The sequence below is a fragment of the Atheta coriaria genome, unplaced genomic scaffold, assembly GCF_025399875.1.
Source record: "Atheta coriaria isolate IRGN ID8LTWV9N9 unplaced genomic scaffold, Caltech_Dcor_3.1 hic_scaffold_4_pilon, whole genome shotgun sequence".
NCBI classification, from domain to species: Eukaryota; Metazoa; Arthropoda; class Insecta; order Coleoptera; family Staphylinidae; genus Dalotia; species Dalotia coriaria.
Genome location: NW_027045446.1, coordinates 1,258,915 through 1,283,784, shown reverse-complemented (window position 1 = coordinate 1,283,784; position 24,870 = coordinate 1,258,915). Strand labels below are relative to the sequence as shown.

Genomic DNA, 24,870 nt, shown 5'->3' with positions numbered 1-24,870 from the left:
CGAACAAGTGTGTTACCTAATTCATAATCATGGAAGCAGCCAGTGGCAGCGCATCGATAAAGTGACGCGCGATGATGTAAAATGAGGCGTGCGGGGTCAAGGCGGGTACGGAATAGATTATCTCAAGCGAGATGTGGCGATGTTATTTGTGATTTTTGCAAATCATCGCTGGAAATCATCATAAAATACCTACGTTTTTTCGTATTTGAAGAGACGGCCATGTTTTATGAGTTTTGAGTGGTTAGTTTAGGGTTTGGTATATAGAGGGCGCGCGATGTGTGGTTTTGGAGCGGTGGTTGATGTTTTATTTCAACAATGGCGCTTGTTGTTTTTTCGGTCGCACTTTGCGCACTTGGTGATTTCGTTCGCCGGCGCGCGGCTCTGTGTGCGTGATGCTGGCGCTGGCCGAAGACTGCACTCGGTGTGGTGATCGCCGCGCTTGCCGCATTGATTCGCGATTCGCGCAGTGAATTCCGCGTTTGCGAATGCAGTACAACCACCACTGTATCCACCGCTCTGCATTATCGACAACCAGTGGTGGTTTTTTTTCGTTCGTTTCGTATTGAAATAGAAATTCGTCGTGTATGTTTTGTGTTATGTGGATGCAGCAAGCGCAGCAGATGCCTGGCTAGGTGTTGTCGATGGTGAGGTCACTCCGCGAAGAAACACGCACGGAGGTTATGTGAATTGGTGAAGTAAAGCGAAATTAATCGTGCGTCACGCGTTACTAAATCAAAATAAACAAAATAAAACAAGATAAACGTGTGGTGTTGTTAGTGCAACATAACAGGTATGTAATAGACAATATAGTTGATGTGTAACGTTGACAGTTTGTTTGTTTGTAGTGATCGTCATATGTTTGGTGTTTCGATGTCGTGAGGAGGAGAGCATCTGCAGCTGCAAATGGCCGAAGAGTTGCTCGTGGTGCTCAGCCGCAGCGAGAACAGCGGGTTTGGGTTCTCGCTGCTGGGCAAACCCGGCCTGCCGCCCATCATCTTCAACATCATTGACGATTCGCCAGCGGCTGAGAGCGGCGAGGTAAGCGAATATCATATTTTGCAACAATCTGCCTACGGTTTATGCATTTATTCCGCCGGATGTTTGCATAATTAAAATGTCATTGATTTATTGACATATTTCCTGCCTACATAACCTCAATTCACACCTTATTGCATACTGGGTTGCATATCTTACTCAAAATTTTAGTACTACCCAAATATTTATGCATTTCTTTTAATTTTATAGTTTAATGACTCAGAAATAAGAGATTTTCAACTTACATAACCTAATTTTACACCCGAGTGTACAATTGGTTGCATACCTTACTCAGAATTTGATTACAACCTAAATATTACATTTTTTCTTTCATTTTTCTACGTTTATGAGTCATTATTCACATAAAAGAATAAACTGGTAGACAAATGTGCAGTTAGGTCGTTTATCCGCATCCGTGCATATTGTTAATAATTCATGAATAGTGAATTTATTCGTCGGTGCGTATCATCGATTAATATATTGTGTTAAAACTTGTTTGGATTCACCGTTCAAATAAAAGTAAATAGGAAAAATGCGGTGAATATTAAGCGAGCATAAATTACGGCTTGTTTGTACACGATTGTTGTACACATTATGTTATTGTTATTGTTGAATATTGTTCCAATAATAACCGGCGTTTTGTAATGTAATGTAATGTAAACACACTGTATATCCGAGAGTGTGTTTGACTGCTTGCTTCTGCAACGGAATGTTTCTAATTAGTAACGCCGTATCAACACGCCAATAAACTCGGCGGGCATGCACACAAACATGCATTTTAATCACGTGTATGTGTGGCTTTCAAACAAGGTTAGATTTGCTTTTATTTTGGGTATAATTTAGGCTGGTTTTTTATTATTATTATAGGGAGAAATTTGTGTTACTAGGTCGTGAATTTAATGATTTAATGAATGCATTGAATCATCGTAAAAATTGTTTATATTTGCTTTTTGCGTTTCGGTGATGAAAAGCATTGAAAAATTGAGTGCAATTACATTTGTTGCTTGTGTTTTACACTGTAACATATTGCACTTTGTACACGCATGTGTTTACGGTATGCTGATCATTTTGAATACAAAACGTGGAAATTGAAGATACAGGGGTGAAGAACAGAAGCAGAAGCGAAGGGATGATGTGAAAACATCGGTAGGGTGATTATTTTTCTGTTTGGGGATTGAGAAAGTGTTGGAATTTGTTTAAAAACGTGTTTTTGTTTGTTTTCAATTAATTTTGAGTGTTTATAATTATGTAGTGGTAATAATGCATGCGCAGCCTTCCTGGAAAGGGTTGAATTCTCAATTTAATACCGGTATTCTTTAAAAATTCAAAATAAGTATTGAAAAACCGGTATTTTATTTAAAATACCAATATTTTTCAATACCGGTTTATATCGGAAGCAGTATCATATTGAAAACTGGCTTTAACCCTTGGCTTCGTTCGCGAATATCAAAAATAATGAAGTTGCTTCCGTACGCGTCTGTAGTCACAGAAGAAGTAACAATGAAGTAGAATGGCGGGAAGTTTAAAATGGCTGAAAGTATAGTCTATGGAAGTATAGTGTACAGTCTCCATAGTGTAGTCAATTGGATTTGATGTTGACGTAGCTGTCGGTAATACAATGTGATAATACAGTGTGATGGTACTATAGTACTTAGGTTTGAGCTTCATTGCTGGAATGCTAGATGGCGTTAAAGTAGTCAAATAGCCAGATGCAGAGGTATTATTGGCTAAACTATTTCTTTATTTTATTTAAAAAATTATTTTTTTTATTAAATAAAAAGTTGCCTATAACCTATCGGGGACCACTAAGAATATGTGTACAAATTTTCATGATGATCGGTTAAGTAGTCTTTGCGTGAAAGTGTAACAAACATCAGGACATTCGCATTTATAATATTAGTAAGGATGATCAGTATTTGATTATAAATATACCGGTATTTCAATACTTATTATATTTTTGGAATTTTGCACTATTAATAGTGATTACACGCATTGGTAAATCGTGTAAATATAAATGTACACTCGCAAGATGTGTTCTATGTTTACATCTATGACTCCTTTCGCGAGCAAGGATATCTGACTTTTTGACTGGCATCTATTTACTGCTCTCATTCAAAATTTATTCACTTTTGATGCTCTGTGCTCAACGTCAAAAAGTTAAAATTAAAAATATCTTCTATTTAGCTTCTATTTGCTTCAAAAGAAACTTCAGGTTTTTATTATGTTTATACGTGATTTCTTTATTGATTAACTCCTGTCGTCAGATTGTACCTTGGAGTATTTACCTCCTGATTGCTTTTCTTTGTTGCGTTGTATTTTTTCCTCTTTTGCTAAACTTTAATTAACCCAACAACAAACTTTATATTATGTGTGCACACAGTGTGCACATGATTAGGCCTTAAACTTATCATTTCGATAAAGTTTTCTTGCACCCCGAGCGCAGTGTAATTAAACTCATTAATTATACTCGTACTTAACATGCACATGTCTGGCGCATGATTTGTTTTGTGTTATTTTTATTCCGTTTTTATATATTGTTATCATAATATGCATCAGCGTCGTGCTTTTCTTTGCTCTCCTAAATTATTTACTCACGTGCCATTACGATAGGTGTTTAACGCCGCGTATAAATCTGTCAGCTTTAACAATTTATCCAACTGGTGCCCGGTGGGGAAATATTTTAAGGAAAACGTTTACTTTTTATTTATAGTGGTAGTAGTGGTGGTAGTAGTGTAGTATAGGTACTTGTATTTACTTTACTTTTTCTGCTTTGGTTGCTATTTTCGCAAAAAGTAGGAGTAAGGGAAGGAGGGTGATGTGGTCGGTATTAACTCGTCGTCCTCTCGCATTAACCGTAATGGACGCGAGCTGGAGACTAACAAAGTCTGCGTTTGCCTCGGAAATGGCGAACATGGCGGAGAGCATGGAGGGAAAATGCGCCGTTTGATTTATGATTAACGAGCTAGAAAAAGCGCACCGGCGCTAAAATGTTTTAATGGTTAACCGTATAACCGACGCGGGGATCTCTAGAGTCCAGAGTAATAGGTCAGGATATAAATTCATAAAGAAAAAGGAAATAAAGTAAATTCAGAGACATTTAGCTTTCTGAAACACTCTGTATATTAGTGGTATGTGGGTTTTTGTAATGACTTCTCACGTTTTACTTCTGTCTCTCTAAAAACACTACTGTTTGACAGACTTTAGTAAAGGTGTAAAATACCGGTATTAAAACCGGTTAACCGGTATTTATTTTTCAAATACCGGTATTTTTCATTTCAATACCAAAACCGTTTAATATTATAGAAATAGTCTCAGAATTAATACCGGTATCAACCCAAAATACCGGTTTTGAACTAAAAATTCACATATCTTGTCTCTACTCGTGTTTTTCTCTTGAAAATTTAATCAGCAATTACCTAGATGAACATGTTCATCATCGTTCTCATATCCAAGTCAAAAATGGTAAATTTATATGCCTTCGGAGTTTGACATGAGTACCACCAGTACGAGTGTAATATCGATTTCCTTGAGGTGTTGATGTGCTGGAGTATTTTGCAAGTCGTAAAAAGGAAACGTGCAGCACCTAAATTCGCCCATCGCCATCACCATCGTCCAGTGGCGCACTATTTCCTTTCCTCCACTCTTAGCCATAAGGTGCTCGTATAAACCCTATAAAATCTGTTTAGGTTTTTAATGTCATTGACTTGAATCTGGGACGCATGACACACTCGTTTTGAGGGTTTTTCACGATCCATGGTAATTTCGATTCTTTTTTTTTGCGCGCGGAGAAATAACGCGTTGTGTGCAAATTTCATGTTAATTAAAATTAATATCGCGCTGCAAAACAAACATGCTTAATGTTCGCACTTGAAAGCATGGAAAATTAAAAAAACGGAAAAAAAAAACGCGGCATGCCATGCGAAAATACATCTACAACACGTGTATTTTATGCTTTGAAAAGTTTTCCGTTGTGTTGTGTTCACTTTTTTCTCTTCATTTTACTTTTCCGATTCTTTTTCTGCTGCTGTTTTTTTTTCTCGGCGCTGCTGGCATTTTCTTTCATGCTTCGGGGTAATTTTCCTCGTTATACGCGGCTGTGTTTCCACTTGTTTTGCAGTTTTTCTTTGCAGTCGATAATTTACTACGATTGTTATTTCTATTCTGGTTGAGTTTAACCGGTTTAACCTTTTCGGTATTCTCGAAAAGTGCTGCATTAATCTTATTGTCATTATAAATCATAAATCATCATCATTTTATGCTATATCTGCATAATATGGTTGGAAATCAAGTGTAAAGTAAAAATTAGAAATTTCTGAGTTTTAAATTAAACATCTGGTAAGGTACTTGTGCGTAATTGCGACATGAAATAATCAGGTCAAGCTGCGCGGCTGTCATGCACACACATTCACAACTTTTCTTAACTTTTATTAAAAACTAATTTATCAGTGGTGTAAACACTTGTCTTGAACTTTGACCAACGTTGAACCTTGACGATATTTTGTCAAATGTCAAATATAAATAGAATTTGCAAATGTTTCAGTATTGGTTTACTTGGTAAACTACTTTGGAATACAATTACAATTACTATTACAGGGGTGTTGTTCGAGTAGGATAGGGTAGATACCTAGAGTAAACGGCAGTTAGTCGAATTCGGGCGTAGGCAATTAACGCCACCGCGAGACGCTGTTTACATAATTATTGCGCGACCACGTCCTCATGATGCCTTCCATGGCTTAGCGCCGCCGCTCACCGCAGGGCTCAACGCCTGAGAAATTGCGTCGGTTTCATAAACTGGCGTTTTGGGCGCGCTTCCATTTTAATTTTAATTTCCTTGTTGACCTGGATTTCCACCAGAAGGTAGTTAATTTAAACTAAACTCGAAAAAAGATGAGGTGGTAAATATCATTTCGAGGGTTTACGAATAACTATGATGGGAAATCCAAGAAACTCTCGGGGATTTCTTTTATTTTTATTCCCGCTTTGGTGAAATCCGCCGAAAGCCGACAGACGGCTGTGCTAACCGGCTCAGAAGCAAAGCGTGGCGGAATTATTGAGCATTTCAAGGCGCCGCAATCGTTCTTCTTGTTGCGCGCCGCGATGAAAATGCATGGGAATGCGAGATGAAGATTTATTCCGCGCGCGCGCGCCACATGAATTCCGATCGGAAGCTACTGGTAGGTGGGTACTGGTACAACTGATGTAATTTGATGTAATTTTATTCCGGGCGTAATTAAAACTTGAACTGACAAGTCCCGGCGACAATTAAGCGTAATTAGTTTTAGTTTGGTTAGTGTCCTTTTTGGAAAGTAGCTTTATTATTAGTACAAGTTGAAGCATGAAGCTTTTATCACGTGTTTGAGTTGGACATCTTTCTGTACTTTATTTTACTTTGGATTTTTACCGCAAGCTAGGCTCTAGTATTTGAAGAAAAGCCGTGGGGATGACTTGGCGGCTGCCGAAAACTAAAACAAAGCTCTGTAGCAAGTTATAATGGAAAACCGCGAAAGTTTCGCAGCTGGAAACTTTTTATTAAACCGTAGGTTTAAAACAAAACGTTGAAAAATTTAATTATGTTACTTTGTTGGTTGTTGGTGGGATTTAATTTCGTTTTGTGTAATTTAATTCGTCGCTTATCGATGATATTGCAACGATTAGTATGCGAGTTGAGACGTGTACAAAGTTGTACGGAATGTGCAACTTGTTTAACATTCAAATGAGCGGAAATATTTAACGGTAGACGCCAAGAATCGATTTTACAAAAATTTACACTAGAGGAAGTGTATTCGAAGAGAAAAAGGAGAGGGGGAGATAGCGGTTTTGCATACAACCCGCAAAAAGTGGTGGGGGTAAGAGGAGCCGCGACTGGACTGCTGGAAAGCTCAGGCATGACTGAGCGCAGTGCGCACTGCGCGCTCGGCTTTTATACCTGCAGATTACCCGCGAAAAGTGGTGGGGGTTAGTATGCGAGACGCGCCGTGCGTCCCCCTCCACTTTTTGCTGGTAGTCTACTGACCATAGCGCTCAGTTGTGTTTGAATCATCTAGTAAACCACTCGAGGAACTCCAGGTCATGATTTTCGATAAATTTCTATTTATCTCTGCAATTTATTGCCACATTGCGGTGAAAATATCCTCGTAAGCAAGTTTATTATCGGATTAGAAGTACTTGTTCGTAAATCACACTCTAATCAAATCAATAAAATGCCACTAGAAAGTTTTCTCTGTATGCGCCAGGCATTGAAATTTATTTTCTGCACGTAATTGAAACCGGATTTTAATTTTAACTTGATTTTTTTTCTGTGTGTGTTAGTCAATGATTAATTATCGCAATTACAATTTAAGCATTGTTTGGCTATGTCGGTGTCTGAAATTGTGAATCATCGCACGCAGACCGCAAAACAACGCGCGACGCCAACGCACCAACAACAGCGCCCAGGGCGTTTGAAAAGCGCAAACGCACAAAAGCGAACGCGTCAATCTAATCAGTTCCAGTTTCAGTCTACGACTAGCATTCATTGTGAACTAACAAGTGGACAGTGTTTGTGTGCTGTGCGCTAGTGTAAAATATAATCAACAAAGGGACTTGGATATATCAACATCTCACATGGCTGGAGAAATTTGGTAACTAGCGTTTTCAGAGTTTCAGTGAACTCTGGACGACAAGAAAATGTCTGGTGTATTGTGTGTGTTATGCTTGTGTGAAAAATTGCTGTCGACTTGACTTAGCCGTGCAGATATTTCACGTTGTTGAAAAATTCATGAAATAACAACCTACTTGTCTCTCTGCTCGAGAGCATTTTGAGTTGATTTGAGTCTCCAGACTCAATATACCATAGTTATATTGTGTGTTTTTGGGAATGCACTTCTCCTGATTGGAAAATAACAATCTGAAGATGTGTGATTTCGATTTTTGAGGAGTTGGGAATTGTGATGTATGCGTTGGTGCGTAGGTAGTGCGGAGGAAGTGACAACGAAGGCGGATGTAATGAGATATTCATGACATGCCCATAGTTTTTTTCCGCTTGGCTATAGAACTTGGGTAAAGATAAAGACACTTTGATGTTTGAAAATATTTAATCTAAGTTTGATTTTTCAACTTTTCTCCTGGAAAAGTTTCGATTTAATTTGGAATTTAATTTAGGTTCAAATAGGTTTTAACATTTAAATTGTTTATATTTCTTGTGGTATTATTAACTAAATAATTGTTGATAGATTTTTTGAAAGATAATCAAATTCTCTTTTGATTCGCGTTTGAAATTTAAAGATATCATTTTTAGTTTTGCCGCTAGATGGCTCCAAAGTTGAACTATATAATTTGCTACATGAAATATGAAATATTGAACAAAATTGTGCATAATTCTTGGAGGTTTTTAAGCAAAATAATTGTTGATATTTTTTTTGAAAGATAATTAAATTCTCTTTTGATTCGAGTTTGAAATTTAAAGGTATCATTATTAGTTTAGCCGCTAGATGGCTCTAAAGTTGAACTATATAATTTGCTACATGAAAAATGAAATATTGAACAAAATTGTTCATAATTCTTGGAAGTTTTTAAGCAAAATAATTGTTGATACATTTTTAGGAAGATAATTAAATTCTGTTTTGATAGATGTTTAAAATTTAAAGATATCATTAGTTTTCCCGCCAGATGGCTTCAAAGTTAAACTTTACAATTTACCCCAACTTTTCTTCTGGATATTTTTAAATTAATTCATAATTTAATTTGCTTTCAAATATTCCCTGTTTTTAATTTGTTTTTTAACTTCTCTCCACTCGTTTTCTAATTATCTTGGAGTTTTTAATTAATTAATTTTCTACACTTTCTGTGCTTCATTTTACTTATTTGGTATTTTTAAATACCACTTGTCTACTAATGAGTTTCAACTACTAGTTCACGCCTTTTTGGAATTGGCAAAAGTGTTGATACTGTTAATTAATCTTCATCGCTTAGATTAGCATTAATTTTTGGCGATTATCGCCGACTGTTGATTCAATTTAGTGTTGGCCTAATTATTTTATTATCTTTACAATTTCAACTCACACTGATGACGAGTGTAATTTAATTATCACTTTATTACTTAGTCATCTAGTAAGTTCGATAATTGTACCGCAACTCATAGCATTGGCACTCTTTTTTCGAGGGTTATTTCTGACTGACTTTAATTGCCTTTAGAATTTCCGTGGAATTACAAGAGAAAATAAGACGTAATTTATAGCGTTTGCAAATGCAAGGGAAAAGTTATCCGGCTACGCGGGCGGAATTCGAATGCCCGAATTATCATTTACGAATAAGACGTAAACAAAATGTGTTTAGCATAAAATAAAGCATGCGTGCGAAAAATTCAAAAACACAAAAAAAAGGAGAAATATTATTGAGCTGAAGAAAACTCAATTTTCCGGCGTGTTTTATTGCGCATTTTTACAACGCACTTGCGACTTTAGCTCTTGTTTTATGCGTTTTCTTAGTGTGAACTGCTTGCGTTTAATAACTACCTGTAGAAAATACAGGTGAGAGAGTAAAGAGTAAAGGTGACATTGAAATTACGAAATCTAGCAGAAATTGTTGTGCGGAGATTCACGGCAGAGAAAGAAAAGATGAAGCATCGTGGGTGTTTTTTCTGCGACGTGGAGGCGCCACGACGCCGCAAGCTGGAGACATTCATACAGGATGTCCCAATAATATCAAACATTTTTTAAAAATATTTTTATTTAATTTGTTAAATCATTTTTTAAGAATATTGCGATGTTTTATGATTTAAATGTTTTTGAGGTTTTTTTGAATCGCCCTGTATGAATTCGATTCGTTGCCCCGCCGCTCCCGCCCTCCCTCTCTCTTTCCATGGCGGCGATAGGCGCGCGCCTGCTGCTGCCGGCGGCGGCGGCGGCGTGGAATGCCGAAACGGCCCACCGGAGGCGAGTGCCGACGAACGAGCAAGGGTGTGACCCAGTTGAGTCGTCCTCGCCGCGCCGCTCGCAGCCGCCTCCGATGCGGCCCGGCCGCAAAATTACTATCGGGACAAGAAAAACTACCGCCGCCGCCAACCACAAACAGGACTAAAAAGAGAGTGTCCGCCGGAAATTAAGCGTAATTAAAACATTCAAAGGCGAATTAAAAGTTGGAGACTTTTTTTCTGGGCATCAACAGTGGATAAATTAATATACAGGGTGTTTGTGCGCATAAATATTCAATATTCAATGTAAGGTGAAAAATATGGTTTAAATATTCAAAGTGTTGTATTGAAATGAAGAAATGTGAAATGTTTCTGATGGCTTCCGGTGTGGATCGTACGACAAGTAGGACACGTTTTAAATATTAAATTGGTTCGCACACAACCCCGAAAGCCCAAAAATCCCAACCTTCGAATCGGTCGAATTTAATGTAATTTATTCCATAAAGTTGTCGGAGCTTTACGTATTTTTCTCGCTTTCATCCCGCGGTAATGAAATTTTAATGTTTTCCACACACACAAACACACGGAAAAAGAAGAAGAAAAATAAATGCGTGGATATTCTCGAATGTTCGCTCGCGAAATAAATCGGCTGTTGATGTGTGTATTGCAAAGTGGAAACTTTGCGAAACTCTGCGGAGAATTGATAGAATAGAGAGGGCTTGATGTATGCACAAACATCGCGGATAAACAATGCACTTTGCGAGGAGGCTGTGACCGGAACTGGAGCCAACGCGGATGAATAAACAATGCGCGCGTGAGTTACAGTTCGAGTGTGAATGTGAGACAACCAAGTGTTGTATTATAATTGTTGATACATTTTTGGGAAGATAATTAGATTGTTGGTTGATACACGTTTGAAATTTAAAGATTATGTTATTAGTTTAGCCGCTAGAGGGCTTTAAAATTCAACTTAATGATTAGGATGATAATAAATTAAATATTTACAAAATTGTTCATAATTCTTGAAGTTTTAACAACAAAATAATTGTTAAGGCATTTTTATGAAGATAATTAAATTCTCTTTCGATTCACGTTTGAAATTTAAAGGTAACATTATTAGTTTAGCCGCTAGATGGCGTCAAAGTTAAACTTAATAATTTGGATAATGATAAATGGAATATTTACAAAATTGCTTATAATTCTTGAAGTTTTAGCAACAAAATAATGGTTGATACATTTTTAGGAAGATAATTAAATTCTCTTTCGATACACGTTTGAAATTTAAAGATTTCATTATTAGTTTGGCCGCTAGGTGGCGTCAAAGTTAAACTTAATAATTTGGATGATGATAAATGAAATATTTACAAAATTGTTCATAATTTTTGAAGTTTTTACAACAAAATAATGGTTGATACATTTTTAGGAAGATAATTAAATTCTCTTTCGATACACGTTTGAAATTTAAAGATATCGTTATTAATTTGACCGCTAGATGGCGTCAAAGTTAAACTTAATAATTTGTATGATTATAAATGAAATATTTACAAAATTGTTTATAATTCTTGAAGTTTTTACAACAAAATAATGGTTGATATATTTTTAGGAAGATAATTAAAAACTCTTTCGATACGCGTTTGAAATTTAAAGATATCATTATTAGTTTTCCCGCTAGATGGCTTTAAAGTTAAACTTTATAATTTGGACAATAATATTCATAATATTTAACAAAATTGTTAACAATTCTTGCAGTTTTCATTCCGCTACTAATATTATTTATAATTACTTGTTGTATTATTTCAATTTAGCGGATTTAATCATTGTTTCCCTTCGTTTTGTTAGCCTTTGCACACTGCAAACTTTTCAACTCAACTCAACTACAACTCAACAATTCAACTCCACTAGTTTCTAGACTCATCCGATGAGCACTTCTTCAATTAACGAAACAATCCTCCGTCTGCACGAAATAAATTAATTCCTATCGAAATGAATTAATTTCGGAAATGTTTTCGCCCGTTTGTTAGGTTGTAACAAACTCGTCGCAGCGCCTTGGTAATCGATTTATCGATTAGATTCGTGTTTTTCACCGGTTTTCCTTGAGTTTTCTAAGTGCGGCGTTACAGCTACACGTGTCCGACACTCGTATTTGACAAATGAATCATCTACGCGATCAGTTATCGTATAAAACATTTAAAATATTATATTTTAGCTCTCTGTGTGGATATTGACCTAAATATTCGCTGCTACTTCTTGTTAATAGTTTAGTTAGTCTAGTTTATGTAAGACGATCAATACGAAGAGAAGAGGATTTGAATATTTCGATATCATTCGTGAGTGGCGTCCTGAATATTTTGTGTTTCTACATTTGTTACTTATAAGAGTGAACAGTTATCGGATAATCCTGATATTGCATTATTGATTTCGGTATTACATGCTTCCTCATTGTTTCCGCTTTGGGGATTTTGATTTAATTCGATTGCAGATTAATTTGCGCAATTCTAAAGCTATGAAAATTGTTTAGTTCTTTGTAGATTGATAATTAAATTGTTTTTCGATACACGTTTGAATTTTAAAGATAAAATTATTAGTTCAGCCGCTAGATGGCTCCAAAGTTCTACTTTATCATTTGGATGATGATTTTTGTAATATTTTACAAAATTGTTTATACTTTTTGTAGTTTTGATAATTAAATAATTGTTAAGGCATTTTTTGAAAGATAATTAAATTCTTTTTTGTTATACGTTTGAAATTTAAAGATATCGATAATAGTTTAGCCGCTAGATGGCTCCAAAGTTCAACTTTATATTTTGCATGATGATTCTTGTAATATTCTACAAAATTATTTATAATTATCGTAGTTTTGATAACAAAATAATTGTTAAGGCATTTTTAAAAAGATAATTAAATTCTTTTTTGATACATTTTAGAAATTTAATGACATCATTATTAGTTTAGCCGCTAGATGGCTCCAAAGTTCTACTTTATCATTTGGATGATGATTTTTGTAATATTTTACAAAATTGTTTATACTTTTTGTAGTTTTGATAACTAAATAATTGTTAAGGCATTTTTAGAAAGATTATTAAATTCTTTTTTGTTATACGTTTGAAATTTAAAGATATCACTCTTAGTTTAGCCGCTAGATGGCTTCAAAGTTCAACTTTATATTTTGCGTGATGATTTTTGTAATATTTTACAAAATTGTTTATAATTTTCTTAGTTTTGATAACCAAATAATTGTTAAGGCATTTTTAGAAAGATAATTAAATTCTTTTTTGACACATTTTTGAAATTTAATGATATTATTATTAGTTTACCCGCTAAAGGGCTCCAAAGTTCTACTTTATCATTTGGATGATGCATTTTGCAATATTTTATAAAATTGTTTATAATTCTCCTAGTTTTTCAAACAAAATAATTGTTTAGACATTTTTAGGAAGCCAATTAAATTCTTTTCTATGATTATTAAAAATTAAAGATATCACCATTAAATTCGCCGCTAGATGGCTTCAAAATTGAACTTGAACAAAATTATTTCAAATTTCTGTTTGTTTGCGTGTTTAATCATCATTTATCTCCGTGGAAATTGGCTCGTGCAAATGAATATGCACGCATTTAATTTTTAATTTGTAATTTGCGTTTATTTGCCGCTTCACGCTGTCCATAGTTGAAAATATTACAACATGTTGTGTGGAGTGATGATTCGGATACTCCTGGTTTTTTGTGTGTTTGCATTGTTGTGTTTTTTACGGTTAGTAGATACATCACACGATTCTCTGGCAGCTAAATAAAAGATAAATCAGATAAACACCGTGTGAACGCACGCGCACGCGGGGGAATTGGAATTCAGACAATATCCGCATTTTTGTTGGCGGTTTACACCAACTTTCCATTTGCACACAGTGAGTTGGGTATACTTTCGCGACTGAAACTTTTATCAGTGAATAAAAAGAGCATTCAATTCCGGATGTGAAAAAATAGTGGTTTTGAGTTTAAATTGTTTGTAATCATTGTGGTTTTATAAACAAATTTATTGTTGAGGCGTTTTTAGGAAGGTAATTAAATTCTTCTTCTATAAACTTTTAAAAATTAAAGATATCAGTCATAGTTTAGCCGCTAGAGGGCAGGGAAATTGAACTTTTTAATTTGGGTGATGATAATGGAATATTTAACAAAATTATTTATAATTCTTGGAGATTTTGCAACAAATTAATTATTAAGGCATTTTTAGACAGCTAATTAAATTCTTCTTTTATAAACGTTTAAAATCCGAAGATATCATTAGTAGTTTAGCCGCTAGATGGCTTCAAAGTTCAACTTTATAATTCGGCTGATGCTAAATACAATATTTAACAAACTTGTTCATAATTCTTATAGTTTTATTAACACAATAATCAATGCGACATTTCTAGAAAGATAATTAAATTCTTTTTCCACAAACGTTTAAATTTGTAAGATATCATCATTAGTTTAGCCGCTAGATGGCTCCAAAGTTCAACTTTACCATTTGAATGTAAATAAATGTAATATTTAACAAAGTTATTAATAATTTCTACAATTTTATTACAATAATACCCGGCAATGTCTCATTTTATAGATAATTATATTCCCTATCGATTTCATAAATAATATAATATGTAACATTGTTACTTTGTCGTATACAGGGCGTTAAAATCAATTTTCTTGAATGAACTTGACTGAAACTTTCAACTTTCACTCGACAAATCATTCATTTCAATTACACCACGCTACAATTTAACATTCAACAGTGGAACAGTGCATTACTGCTATCAGCGCCTGCTTCCATTTATTGCGGTTTATCAGCACTTAGCCGCTTGTGCAAACATTGATTCATCATCAATTCATGGCAATTCTGGCGTCGCGCCTGTGTCGCTTTATCTGCGAGCATGGCGTAGACTTGTTTTTGCGCTCGTTACGCGCCATGTTATGTAGGTCGTTAAAGTGTAATACGTAAGAGCAAGAATTTACGAAAACGGCTATTATCAATTATGGATATAATATGAGACACGAGCATTTATTAAACTTTACAAGTTATATTTATTTATATGTCTAATAATAGTAATAATAATGTCAATATTACTTTTTTGCGTTTCTGTGGAATTGTGACCACAATAGTACAAAAGCACTTGGAGTGACGCGCACGAAATTAATGAAAGCATTTATTACGTTTATCTCTGGATGTATCTCGAAGGCGAGCATTGTTGTTTGCATCGGTGTGGTGTGGGGGATAATTTATCCGTCTAGCCGCCAACGGATGGATTTGAACGTGGTTTATTTTGGGTTATAGAAAATTTTACCACAGGATTAGGAAATTTACAGAATGGATAAGAATTTAATTTTGCAATAAAATATTTTTTAAATTGTTTATATTTTTTGTAATTTTATGAACAAAATAATTGTTAAGACATTTTTAGAAAGATAGTTAAATTCTTCTTCGAGTCACCTTTGTAAATTAATGATATCATTAGTAGTTTAGACGCTAGAGGGCTTTAAAGTTCTACTTTATTATGTGGATGATGAGAATTGTAATATTTTACAAAATTGTTTATAATTCTTGAAGTTTTACAAACAAAATAATTGTTGATAATTTTTAGAAAGCCAATTAAATTCTTCTTAGAGTCAGCTTTAAAAATTAATTATATCATTAGTAATTTAGCCGCTAGAGGGCTTTAAAGTTCTACTTTATTATGTGGATGATGAGAATTGTAATATTTTACAAAATTGTTCATAATTCTGGAAGTTTTACAAACAAAATAATTGTTGATACATTTTTAGAAAGCCAATTAAATTCTTCTTTGAGTCTTTTTTAAAAAATAATGATATCATTAGTAGTTTAGCCGCTAGAGGGCTCTAAAGTTCAACTTTATTATGTGGATGATGAGAATTGTAATATTTTACTAAATTGTTGATAATTCTTAAAGTTTTACAAACAAAATATTTGTTTATACATTTTTAGAAAGAGAATTAAATTACCCTTTGATAGATGATTAAATTTTGAAGGTATCTTAATTACTTTAGCCGCTAGATGGCTCCAAAGTTCAACTTTATAATTTGCAAGATAATAATTGAAATATTTAACAAAATTGTTAATAATTTCTACAATTTTACTACAAAAATACTCGGGAATGTTTCATTTTATAGCTAATTGAATTCCCTATCGGTTTCTTTTAATATTTTATACGTAACATTGTTACTTTTTCATATACAGGGTGTTGAAATCAATTTTTATAACAAACTCTACAAAAAAACATTTTTTCAGTGTTACCTGACTTAGCAAAGGAAGCTTTTAAATGATTAATGTGAATATTAGTAATGTAAAATTCAAATTACCCTAACGTATGTATTTGTACGTATGTTTTTTGCATTTTTAACCATTGTCGAAGTGTGAGTGTGGAAAACATGCGATAAAATGTGCACATCGTGCGCAATTTTCGTAATCATGAAACTCGCCGCGCGCTCTCGTTGAAGAGGGAATGTAATGAGCGTGTGCGAGCGCGAGGAAAGGCCCTTTGCTCGCCGCCACCAGCGCTACCGCCGCCAAGAGCTATAGAGCGTTTGGTGTGAGTAATTACATCACGCCATGTTTCCTGAGCCATAACTATTTCGCATTCGCCTGGGAGAGAATTCACAAAATTTCAGTTCAAATCGATAGAAATTTAAAAACTAAAAAAACATTTTTCAATGCGTTTTTATATTTGCACATATGAACGCTACGCTCATTTACATTCCCATCGCGTATGTGACTTATTGTGATGAAAATGAAAATGAAGGAAAGCTTTTAGCCACGCTTGAGCGGCGCTCCTGTGCTTACAAACACGCGTTTTCAGTCACAACTCAAACTCCAACTAAAAGCTCGGGTATTATCGAAGTAGTCAAGTGGCACATGGAATGCAAACCGATTAAAATACGAAATTTGGGAGATTTTACGAGCAAAGTTCACGAAACACATTCAAAAGACTAAATTCCTAAATTAATTGTGGATAAAATCTTGAAAATTAAATCCTGCAGCTCATAAACCTGAATTTGTAGCATTTTTCTTGTGAATTACGTCTTCATTTTCCTCTTAGAGGCGGCGCGCGGCGTCTTATCGTGTTGTATTTTCGGTAAATTATGAAAACTGCCCGCGCCAGTGTCTGAAAGTAAAGCAAGCGCTTTATGTGCTTTATCTCCCTTAAGCTTTGTGCTCATTTTACGCTTTTTACGTTCCTCGTATAGTTTACGCGCTTCGTCCTGTTTTTCCACTCTGCGATATATCCTTCCCATCCAATAATCATTTCCTTGGTTACATCGTGCAATTTTACGTATTTTACAAACATTACGAGGCATTTTCAAGCGAAAAACACGAAATTTTCATCAATTTTGTTAGAAATCGTGGTTTTCTTGTAAATCTCGTCATCCTGTCACGATGAACACATTTATTCTCGTCTTATCGACAGATTCCTTTTGTTTTTCCTGAGTGAAATGTCTTCACTAGAAGATAGCTTCACTACTTTACTAAGTGAAGTTGTTTTTGCACAAAGAACAAAAAACTACGAATGAAAGGTGAAAGATGAAAAAGTTTGCTACGATATTATTTATTCCGAACATGTTTTTTGTCTTCTCCGCCTGCAATTCTTCGTCCCTCAATCCAATAATGTGACGTCGCCGATGCTGAACTAATAATTCTGTTTGTTTGCCGGCGTTTTATTATTTCTGCCACGGGCCTTATTGACGCTGCTTGTGTTGTTACAGGTCGAGATCGGCGATGTCATACTGAAAGTCAACGAGACGGACGTAAACACATTTAGCACCAAAGAAGGTAGACGAGATTTTTTTGATTAGAAAAGTTTCAAGAAAAAAAAATGAGGAAAATTCTAATGAAAATGAAATTATGATTTTAGTGTTGAAATGTCTACGTTTATCCACGGATCCTGTGACATTAAAAATCAAAAGAGGTAATTATTTAATTTAGTATTAATTAAATTATTAAAAATGTTTATTTTGGTGTTTTTGCTTTAAAATGCGAATTTTAGCATAAAATTGAAGTTTTTCTTCGGAAAACGTGAAATTCTGATGATTTTTTTTAAATATTTGATGAGTAATTAAAAATTGTGAGGTTTTTATGTAGTTTTTTTGCATTAAAACGCGAATTGAAGCTCAAAAATCGACATTTTTCTCCAGAAAACTTGAAATTTTGATGATTTTCTTCAATAATTGACGAATAATTAAAAATTGTGAAGTTTTTATGTAGTTTTTTGCCTTAAAACGCGAATTTAAGCTCAAAAATCGTCATTTTTCTCCAGAAAACTTGAAATTTTGATGATTTTATTTAACATTTTGATGAATAAATAAAAGTCATGAAGTTTTTATGTAGTTTTTTGCTTAAAAACGCGAATTTAAACTCAAAAATCGTCATTTTCTCCAGAAAACTTGAAATTTTGATAATTTTATTCAATAATTAACTGATAATTAAAAATCGTGAATATTTTATGTAGTTTTTTGCTTAAAAACGCGAATTTAAACTCAAAAATCAATATTTTAGTTTAAAAAAATACAATTTTTATCGATTTTCCCCATTTTTAGATCCAAAAATAAAGGCAACAGTCCGCCAACAGCAATTGCACTCGACCGACGGGGACCTAGCCGGCGTGCATAGAACAACCTCTACGCCGCCGGTCGTTTCCGGTTTACCGGCATACCAGCAGCACCCGTTGCAGCCGCAGCAGGCGCAGAATCGGCCCGAGCCGCTCATCCACAAAACAAATGGCACCGATAAATCCGGCGATCAGTTGCAGCACAACAACAAGACGACGACGACGAACGGTAACAAGGTGCACCATCGCAACGCACGCCACCTACAACAACACCACCAGGACGAACTGCAATGGGAGCCCCTCGGCGGCGAGAAGCCACCCAAGGCCAAGTACGAAGCGTACATGATGACTGGCGAGCATATTCTGAACATCTCCAAGACGCAACCACAGCCAATTATAGTACCTAAACAATTATTTAAGGTATGCAATCAAAATTCACAACTATACATTCATAGATGGCGCTTCTCAATATATTTTTCTCTGTAGGATAATCGCATGAAGTATCAAAATAGCCACTCGAATCACCAACGACAAAACGTGACGAACCAGCCGCAGCACAATTCGGTGCCCAACTCCCCCAACGAAATGGAGATGGGCCACCGATCCAATCACCATCATCATCACAACGCGACGAACTCGGCGACCACTTCCCCTGTCAGTGCCAACAAGCGCACGCACGATGCGCTCTCGACGCCGTCGCCGTCGGAAGGCGGCGGCACCGCTGCCGGCAAACAATTCAATAACTTTGTGCGCACCTCACGCTCGGAGGATCAACTACAGGACGCGAAAAGTATCAGCACGGTGGATATCGACGTGGATGACGATATCACCAGCTCATTGAATACTTTATTAGATACCCGACCGGATGCTAGCTATGGTTCTGTTGGCAGCGGGATTGGTACGGCGCCCGCTAGCCAAGCGGATCGTGATCGCATCGTATGGACATACAATGCGCCCGTCGATGGCCAACAGCTACCAATCGTGCCGGTTGGTAACGTTGGCAAGGGACAACTGTGTCATACCATCTCGAATGGTAGCAGCTCATCACCGACGTCGTCGTCGCCGATGCGCAGTGATTCCCCACAGTCGCCTACTTCTGTGTCTTCCTCGGTGATGTCCAGCCATAGTGGGAGTCGGCGTGCGCCACCGTATGCGTTGCCCAATGGCCCGCATTCCGATGCCGCCGCGTATGGCGCGCCTACCAATGGTGACTTTAGCGTCTCCGAGGCCATCTCGAATATCTCCAGTCCGGACTACAATGACGATGACAGCATGGGCATCCGCGACTGCGTGATGGAGATCAGTGATCATAGTGATAGTGATAGTACGTTGCTGGTGTCCGAACCACGGCAGCCGCATAAAACTGCTGCGGGTGGTTGTAATCAAGGTGATTCCGAGCATCGCATTGTGATACAGGTGAAGGGACCCGATAAGGATACGGTGAAGGATCGCGGGAAGGGGCAGTGTGCAAACAATCGCCGCGAGCAGGTGAGTCATTTTAAGATTCATTGATGATTGATGATTGATATCTTATCAATTTATGGATTGTTATCATCAATTGGTATAACATGTGATTCTGTATTATATTATATTATATTGTATTGTCAACCTCATTTTTGTGTGTGATATTAACTTGTGTGTTTGTAAAGATTTCGGCGGAGTACGAGTTTGAGGACGAGGCTGAAGAACGCGCGTTGTTGGAGGGTGGCGGTGGTGGTATAAGTGCCATGTCCGCGTCTTCATCGCCGCCGGTTTCCGAGGATGACAGCGATGTTGATAGCCTGCATAGTTTTCACTACTCACCGAAGGCGGTTGACATGCCGTCAGCGATACGTCTTGCAAATCGTCTGTACAACTTGGACGGGTTTAAAAAGTCAGATGTTTCAAGGCATTTAAGCAAAAAGTATGTGTTAATAATTATTTTTATGCAAAATTTAAGTTTTGGTTGATTTTAGCAATGAATTTAGCCGTGCGGTAGCTGATGAATACCTGAGGAACTTTAACTTTGACCAGGATACGTTAGACATTGCACTGCGCAAGTTCCTTAAACAATTCTCGCTTACCGGTGAGACGCAGGAGCGCGAACGCGTGCTTGTGCATTTTTCAAAGAGATTCTTAGACTGCAATCCTGGTTCCTTTAATTCACAAGGTTTGTACCACAAATATGACCGCCATTTTTATTTTATTTACTTTTTTTGCGTTTCCAGATGCTGTGCACACGTTAACGTGCGCAATAATGTTGCTCAACACTGATTTACACACGCAGAACATCAATCGCAAGATGACGTGCCACGAGTTCATCGAGAATCTCGCCGGCCTCAATGAAAACGAAAACTTTCCGCGGGAAGTACTCAAGCAGCTCTACCACGCCATCAAGAACAATCCACTCGAATGGGCAGTGTAAGAATATTGTGGTTTTTAATTGTATTTATATGTTTTTAATTATTTTTGTGTGGGTTTTAGTGATGATGAAGTAGATCACGATGGGCAAAACATGCAGAAGCCGATAATGGAGCAGCATCTCGGCGGGAATCCATTCCTGGACGTGCCAAGCCTTGCCAACGCTACGGAATACAAGAAGGGCTACGTGATGCGCAAATGCTGCTACGAGTCGAACGCCAAACGAAGTGAGTCTCGCCGCGCGTAGAATCAGATTGACTGATAGAAATTCGTAGGGTTTACCGCATTTTCTCTCGCACGTTCAACGTACTACCAACGTGTGTTATGATTATCCTTATAATTTTTGAGTTTGATTTCTCGAGAGTTGGTTTTTCTTACGTTTTTTCTTTATTTTCTCGATGATGCGACAGAAGTGTTTGGTAAGCAAGCAATTTACAAGTTTCAAATTTGTCACAAGAAACAAAACAAAACCAACACAAACCAACAACATGAAAAAACATTGAAACGAAACAAGAAACGTGTACATATCAATTATTTTGCACCTTACCATTTGTCTTCTGGAACATATTTTTGATTCTACAAATTCGATTTGCAAACAAAAGTATTTTATTACCACACATTCACCTTGTTATTATTATTAATATTAGTAAAACTCTAGGAGTAGTTTCTGCTTGCTTTGCTTGCTATACAATTGAATACACCACCTAGACACTCTCTCACATCTGTACAAACCAAACACTTTTCATTCATTCGTTATCTCTCAGTTGTTGATTTCATCATGACTTGTATACTAGAATTTTAGAACATTTGTCTAGCGGTGATTTGCATTAGGAGTGTTTGGAGTATTCTTAGCAAGTTGCGATTACCGCCATCGCACAGCATGTTGGCAAACAAAAATAGCTGTTTCGAAGGCCTTTGCTGCATTTTTCTAGCGCCGTTTCACAAGCGCAGCTGGAAGATGTTCTACTGCACACTGCGTGATATGGTCCTCTATCTGCACAAGGACGAGAACGGCTTCCGCAAGAATCAGATGGGTGACAATCTGCATAATGCGATTCGCATCTACCATGCCCTGGCGACCAAAGCTACAGACTACACGAAGAAGCAGTATGTGTTTAGGCTGCAGACGGCTGATCAGGCGGAATATTTATTCCAAACTAGGTAATTTTATTTTGTTTTATGTTTTTTTGTGTTTTTTTATACTAAAATGATTGTTTTTTAGTGATTCGAAAGAACTGCAGTCCTGGATTGATACCATCAACTTTGTATGCGCTAGTTTTTCCGCACCGCCTCTGGAGGCGGCTGTTGGGTCGCAGAAGAAGTTTCAACGGCCTCTGTTACCTTGCAGTCACACCAAATTAAATTTCGTAAGAAAAAACACATTTTTATCATCTACGGAATTAAAAATTAAGTTTTTTTATGATATTTAGCGAGAACAATTGAGAGATCACGAGGAGAGAGTTATGAGACTGGAGAGCGAGCTCGAAGAGCATCGCAGATCGCCACCAGAGCGCAATGCCAAGTCACTAGTCGTGCAGAACTACAAGGAACGCGAAGTTTACCTAAATTTCGAGGTATTTACTTCATTTTTCAATAAAATTTTACATTTTTCATCATTATATTCCGTAGGTTAAAAGATATAGAGCCTATGCTTATATCCTGCGATCCAAGATGTCCGCCTATCCGGAACTAGGCGTGAGTCTGGTGGAGAGTTGCATCGGCGAGCTGGATGAAGCCACCGGTTGTCATCCGGGTGATGCGCCCGCCACAGCGATGCCTCCGGTGCAGGCGGAGCCGGCAGCGGCGCGCAATTCGCGCTCGCCGCAAACAAATAGGTACAGTTACAGGCAGGCGATCTACAGCCGGCATATGCTCAACGGGGATGCAGACATTGGCTGACGGGTCTTGGGGGTGTTCTCAGCATGTGTGCTTTGACAGAATTGGGCCAGAAGTATTTTGTTTCTCTCATCCCCTTCACTTCAACTTAGTCATCTCCTATATTTATTTAGTTGTTTTTATTCATCTACTAGTCATCTACAACTTGGATTATGTTTTGGTTGTGTTTTTAATTGTTTTAGTATTCTCTGGTGGTAGCTTAGTAGGAGGTAGGTTATGATGGTGGTGGGGGTGGTAGCCATTTTGTGTATGTGTACATATTGAGTTGAGAGTTGAGGACACCTCTTTGTAGCGTTGGTTTACCTTCTGTAAGACGATAAGAAGAAGGCGAAATCTTGTAATATTTAAGCAGTACATGCGAATATTTGAATGATTGATTATTTGATTGAGAGATGCGTTTTTTAAGCTTTGTAAACATTTAACAACATCAATGAGCGATTGTGTTTTAGGTAGGGGGCTGTGAAAAAGTTGTTCATTTGCGAGTGAAATGTGAAAATTCGTAAAACTTAACGAAGGTTTAAAAAAAAACAAACTACCAACAACTTTAGGTATTATATACATATAATAATAACTTAAATAACTTAAACAATGATAAATTGACTACATATAGTAATATATAAATTACGATACGACTTACTAATACATAGATAGAAGGAAAAAAATGAATTCAAGTGAAGATGCGATGATGAAAAGCTAAACATGTGCCTGAAATATGATGTTCTTGCGTGAATGAGACGAAATAGTTGTTGGGAAACTTTTGCTCAGTTCCGTTTCGAGATTGAATGATAACATAACCATAATTATGTGCTATTCAAGTGGAGAAAGATTTAAAAACTAACACGTTTAACTACATTATTGTCGGAGATGTGTGACGACTACAACAACGGCCGTAAACAGACGCAATTTGATGAAATATATTGATGAACAAGCAAATGTACATTGTCGTGTTTTGTTGTAGGTTAATTGTGCACATAAAATACGTACCGAAGTACGAGTCCCCTATACCTAGAAGGTGCGTTATGTTATGATTTTGTTTAGTTTTTTTTTTTATCGATGTTACCGAGTTGATTTGACGCTTGCACCCAACCGAAATCAACATCTCTCACCTCACACACAATCAATTAATTACAAATGTTACATTCATCAAATAATTACTAATTGAATATTTGCTAATACTTTCAGATATCGGTACAGATATAACGGCTCTTCTCGGTGGTGTTTTTCATTGATTGATTAATCCAACTGTAACAAACTTTTGTTTTGGTTTTTTATTTCGTATTTTGTGTTTGCATGCCTGTTTCTTCAACGTTTTGCTTTGAAAACTTTGAATATTTACAATACTTTGAAGCTTTTTGTACTAAATTGGTGTTGCTTTTAGACCTTGCGCAATTTATTCCCCAATTTAATAATGTGATTATGATTAATCTATTGTGAATCTATCTGTTTGTAATCTAGGAAGTTGGACTGATGCCAATGCAGCTAATCGCGCACGGATTGTGCAATAAATGCAATTGAAGATGATGAGCCAGTGGACGCAAATGCAAACGAAGAGCGCGAGTGAATTATGATGGTAATAATTTTAACAAGAGACCAAAGATCAATTATTTATTAGATGTACCATGTACCGGTGTTGTTGGCGGGGATATTTTCACTGATAAACTGATACACTGCTAATTTGTTTAGCAAAACATTCAAATGTAAAGCGTTTTGAAGATGAAAACAGAACGAATTCAATGATTATGCATTTTACATAGGTAGGGTATATAAATAATAAAAGATTGAGGAGTGAATGAGATAAATGATGAAGAAGATTTGGCGAATGGCATGATTTCAAGTGAATGAACAATACAGTTATTGATTTATATTTTTACTTATGAAATATGAAAGTTGTTCAGTGCTAAAAAAACTATTTACGGACATATTTAAGGCGCAAACACAGCTTATTTATTGCCATTTATTATTTTCTATGTACATTAAACGCTTCTTATGTAATTATGTATTACATCCTTTCAATTAAAACAAAAACGCAAATTTAAGTCAAAAATATTCAAAATTGCA

At 36.3% G+C, this 24,870-nt stretch overlaps 1 protein-coding gene across 2 annotated transcripts; it reads left to right on the top strand.

Moving 5' to 3' along the window:
- The first annotated feature begins 9 nt into the window (after positions 1 to 9).
- Positions 10 to 24,804, top strand: Efa6 (Exchange factor for Arf 6). 2 transcript variants are annotated; one of them, XM_065301090.1, is made up of 16 exons: positions 10 to 790; positions 846 to 1,038; positions 17,675 to 17,741; positions 17,824 to 17,877; positions 18,506 to 18,936; positions 19,003 to 20,004; positions 20,166 to 20,419; positions 20,472 to 20,665; positions 20,724 to 20,916; positions 20,980 to 21,143; positions 21,849 to 22,077; positions 22,139 to 22,283; positions 22,347 to 22,490; positions 22,546 to 22,751; positions 23,771 to 23,824; positions 24,268 to 24,804. In XM_065301090.1, exons 2-16 carry the CDS (start codon positions 904 to 906, stop codon positions 24,278 to 24,280), a joined length of 3,285 nt encoding a protein of 1,094 aa, XP_065157162.1. In that variant the 5' UTR covers positions 10 to 790; positions 846 to 903; the 3' UTR covers positions 24,281 to 24,804. The 2 variants fall into 2 exon arrangements, with proteins under 2 accessions (XP_065157162.1, XP_065157161.1); XM_065301089.1 differs by having other exon boundaries at positions 21,828 to 22,077.
- The last annotated feature ends 66 nt before the right edge of the window (positions 24,805 to 24,870 follow it).

Bases quoted from the DNA above. Each gene is read 5' to 3' on its own strand.
- Efa6 (XM_065301089.1), top strand. From the start codon at position 904: ATGGCCGAAGAGTTGCTCGTGGTGCTCAGCCGCAGCGAGAACAGCGGG. The intron at 20,917-20,979 runs GTAAGAATATTG...TGTGGGTTTTAG, and splicing joins AATCCACTCGAATGGGCAGT to TGATGATGAAGTAGATCACG. The intron at 22,284-22,346 runs GTAAGAAAAAAC...TATGATATTTAG, and splicing joins GTCACACCAAATTAAATTTC to CGAGAACAATTGAGAGATCA.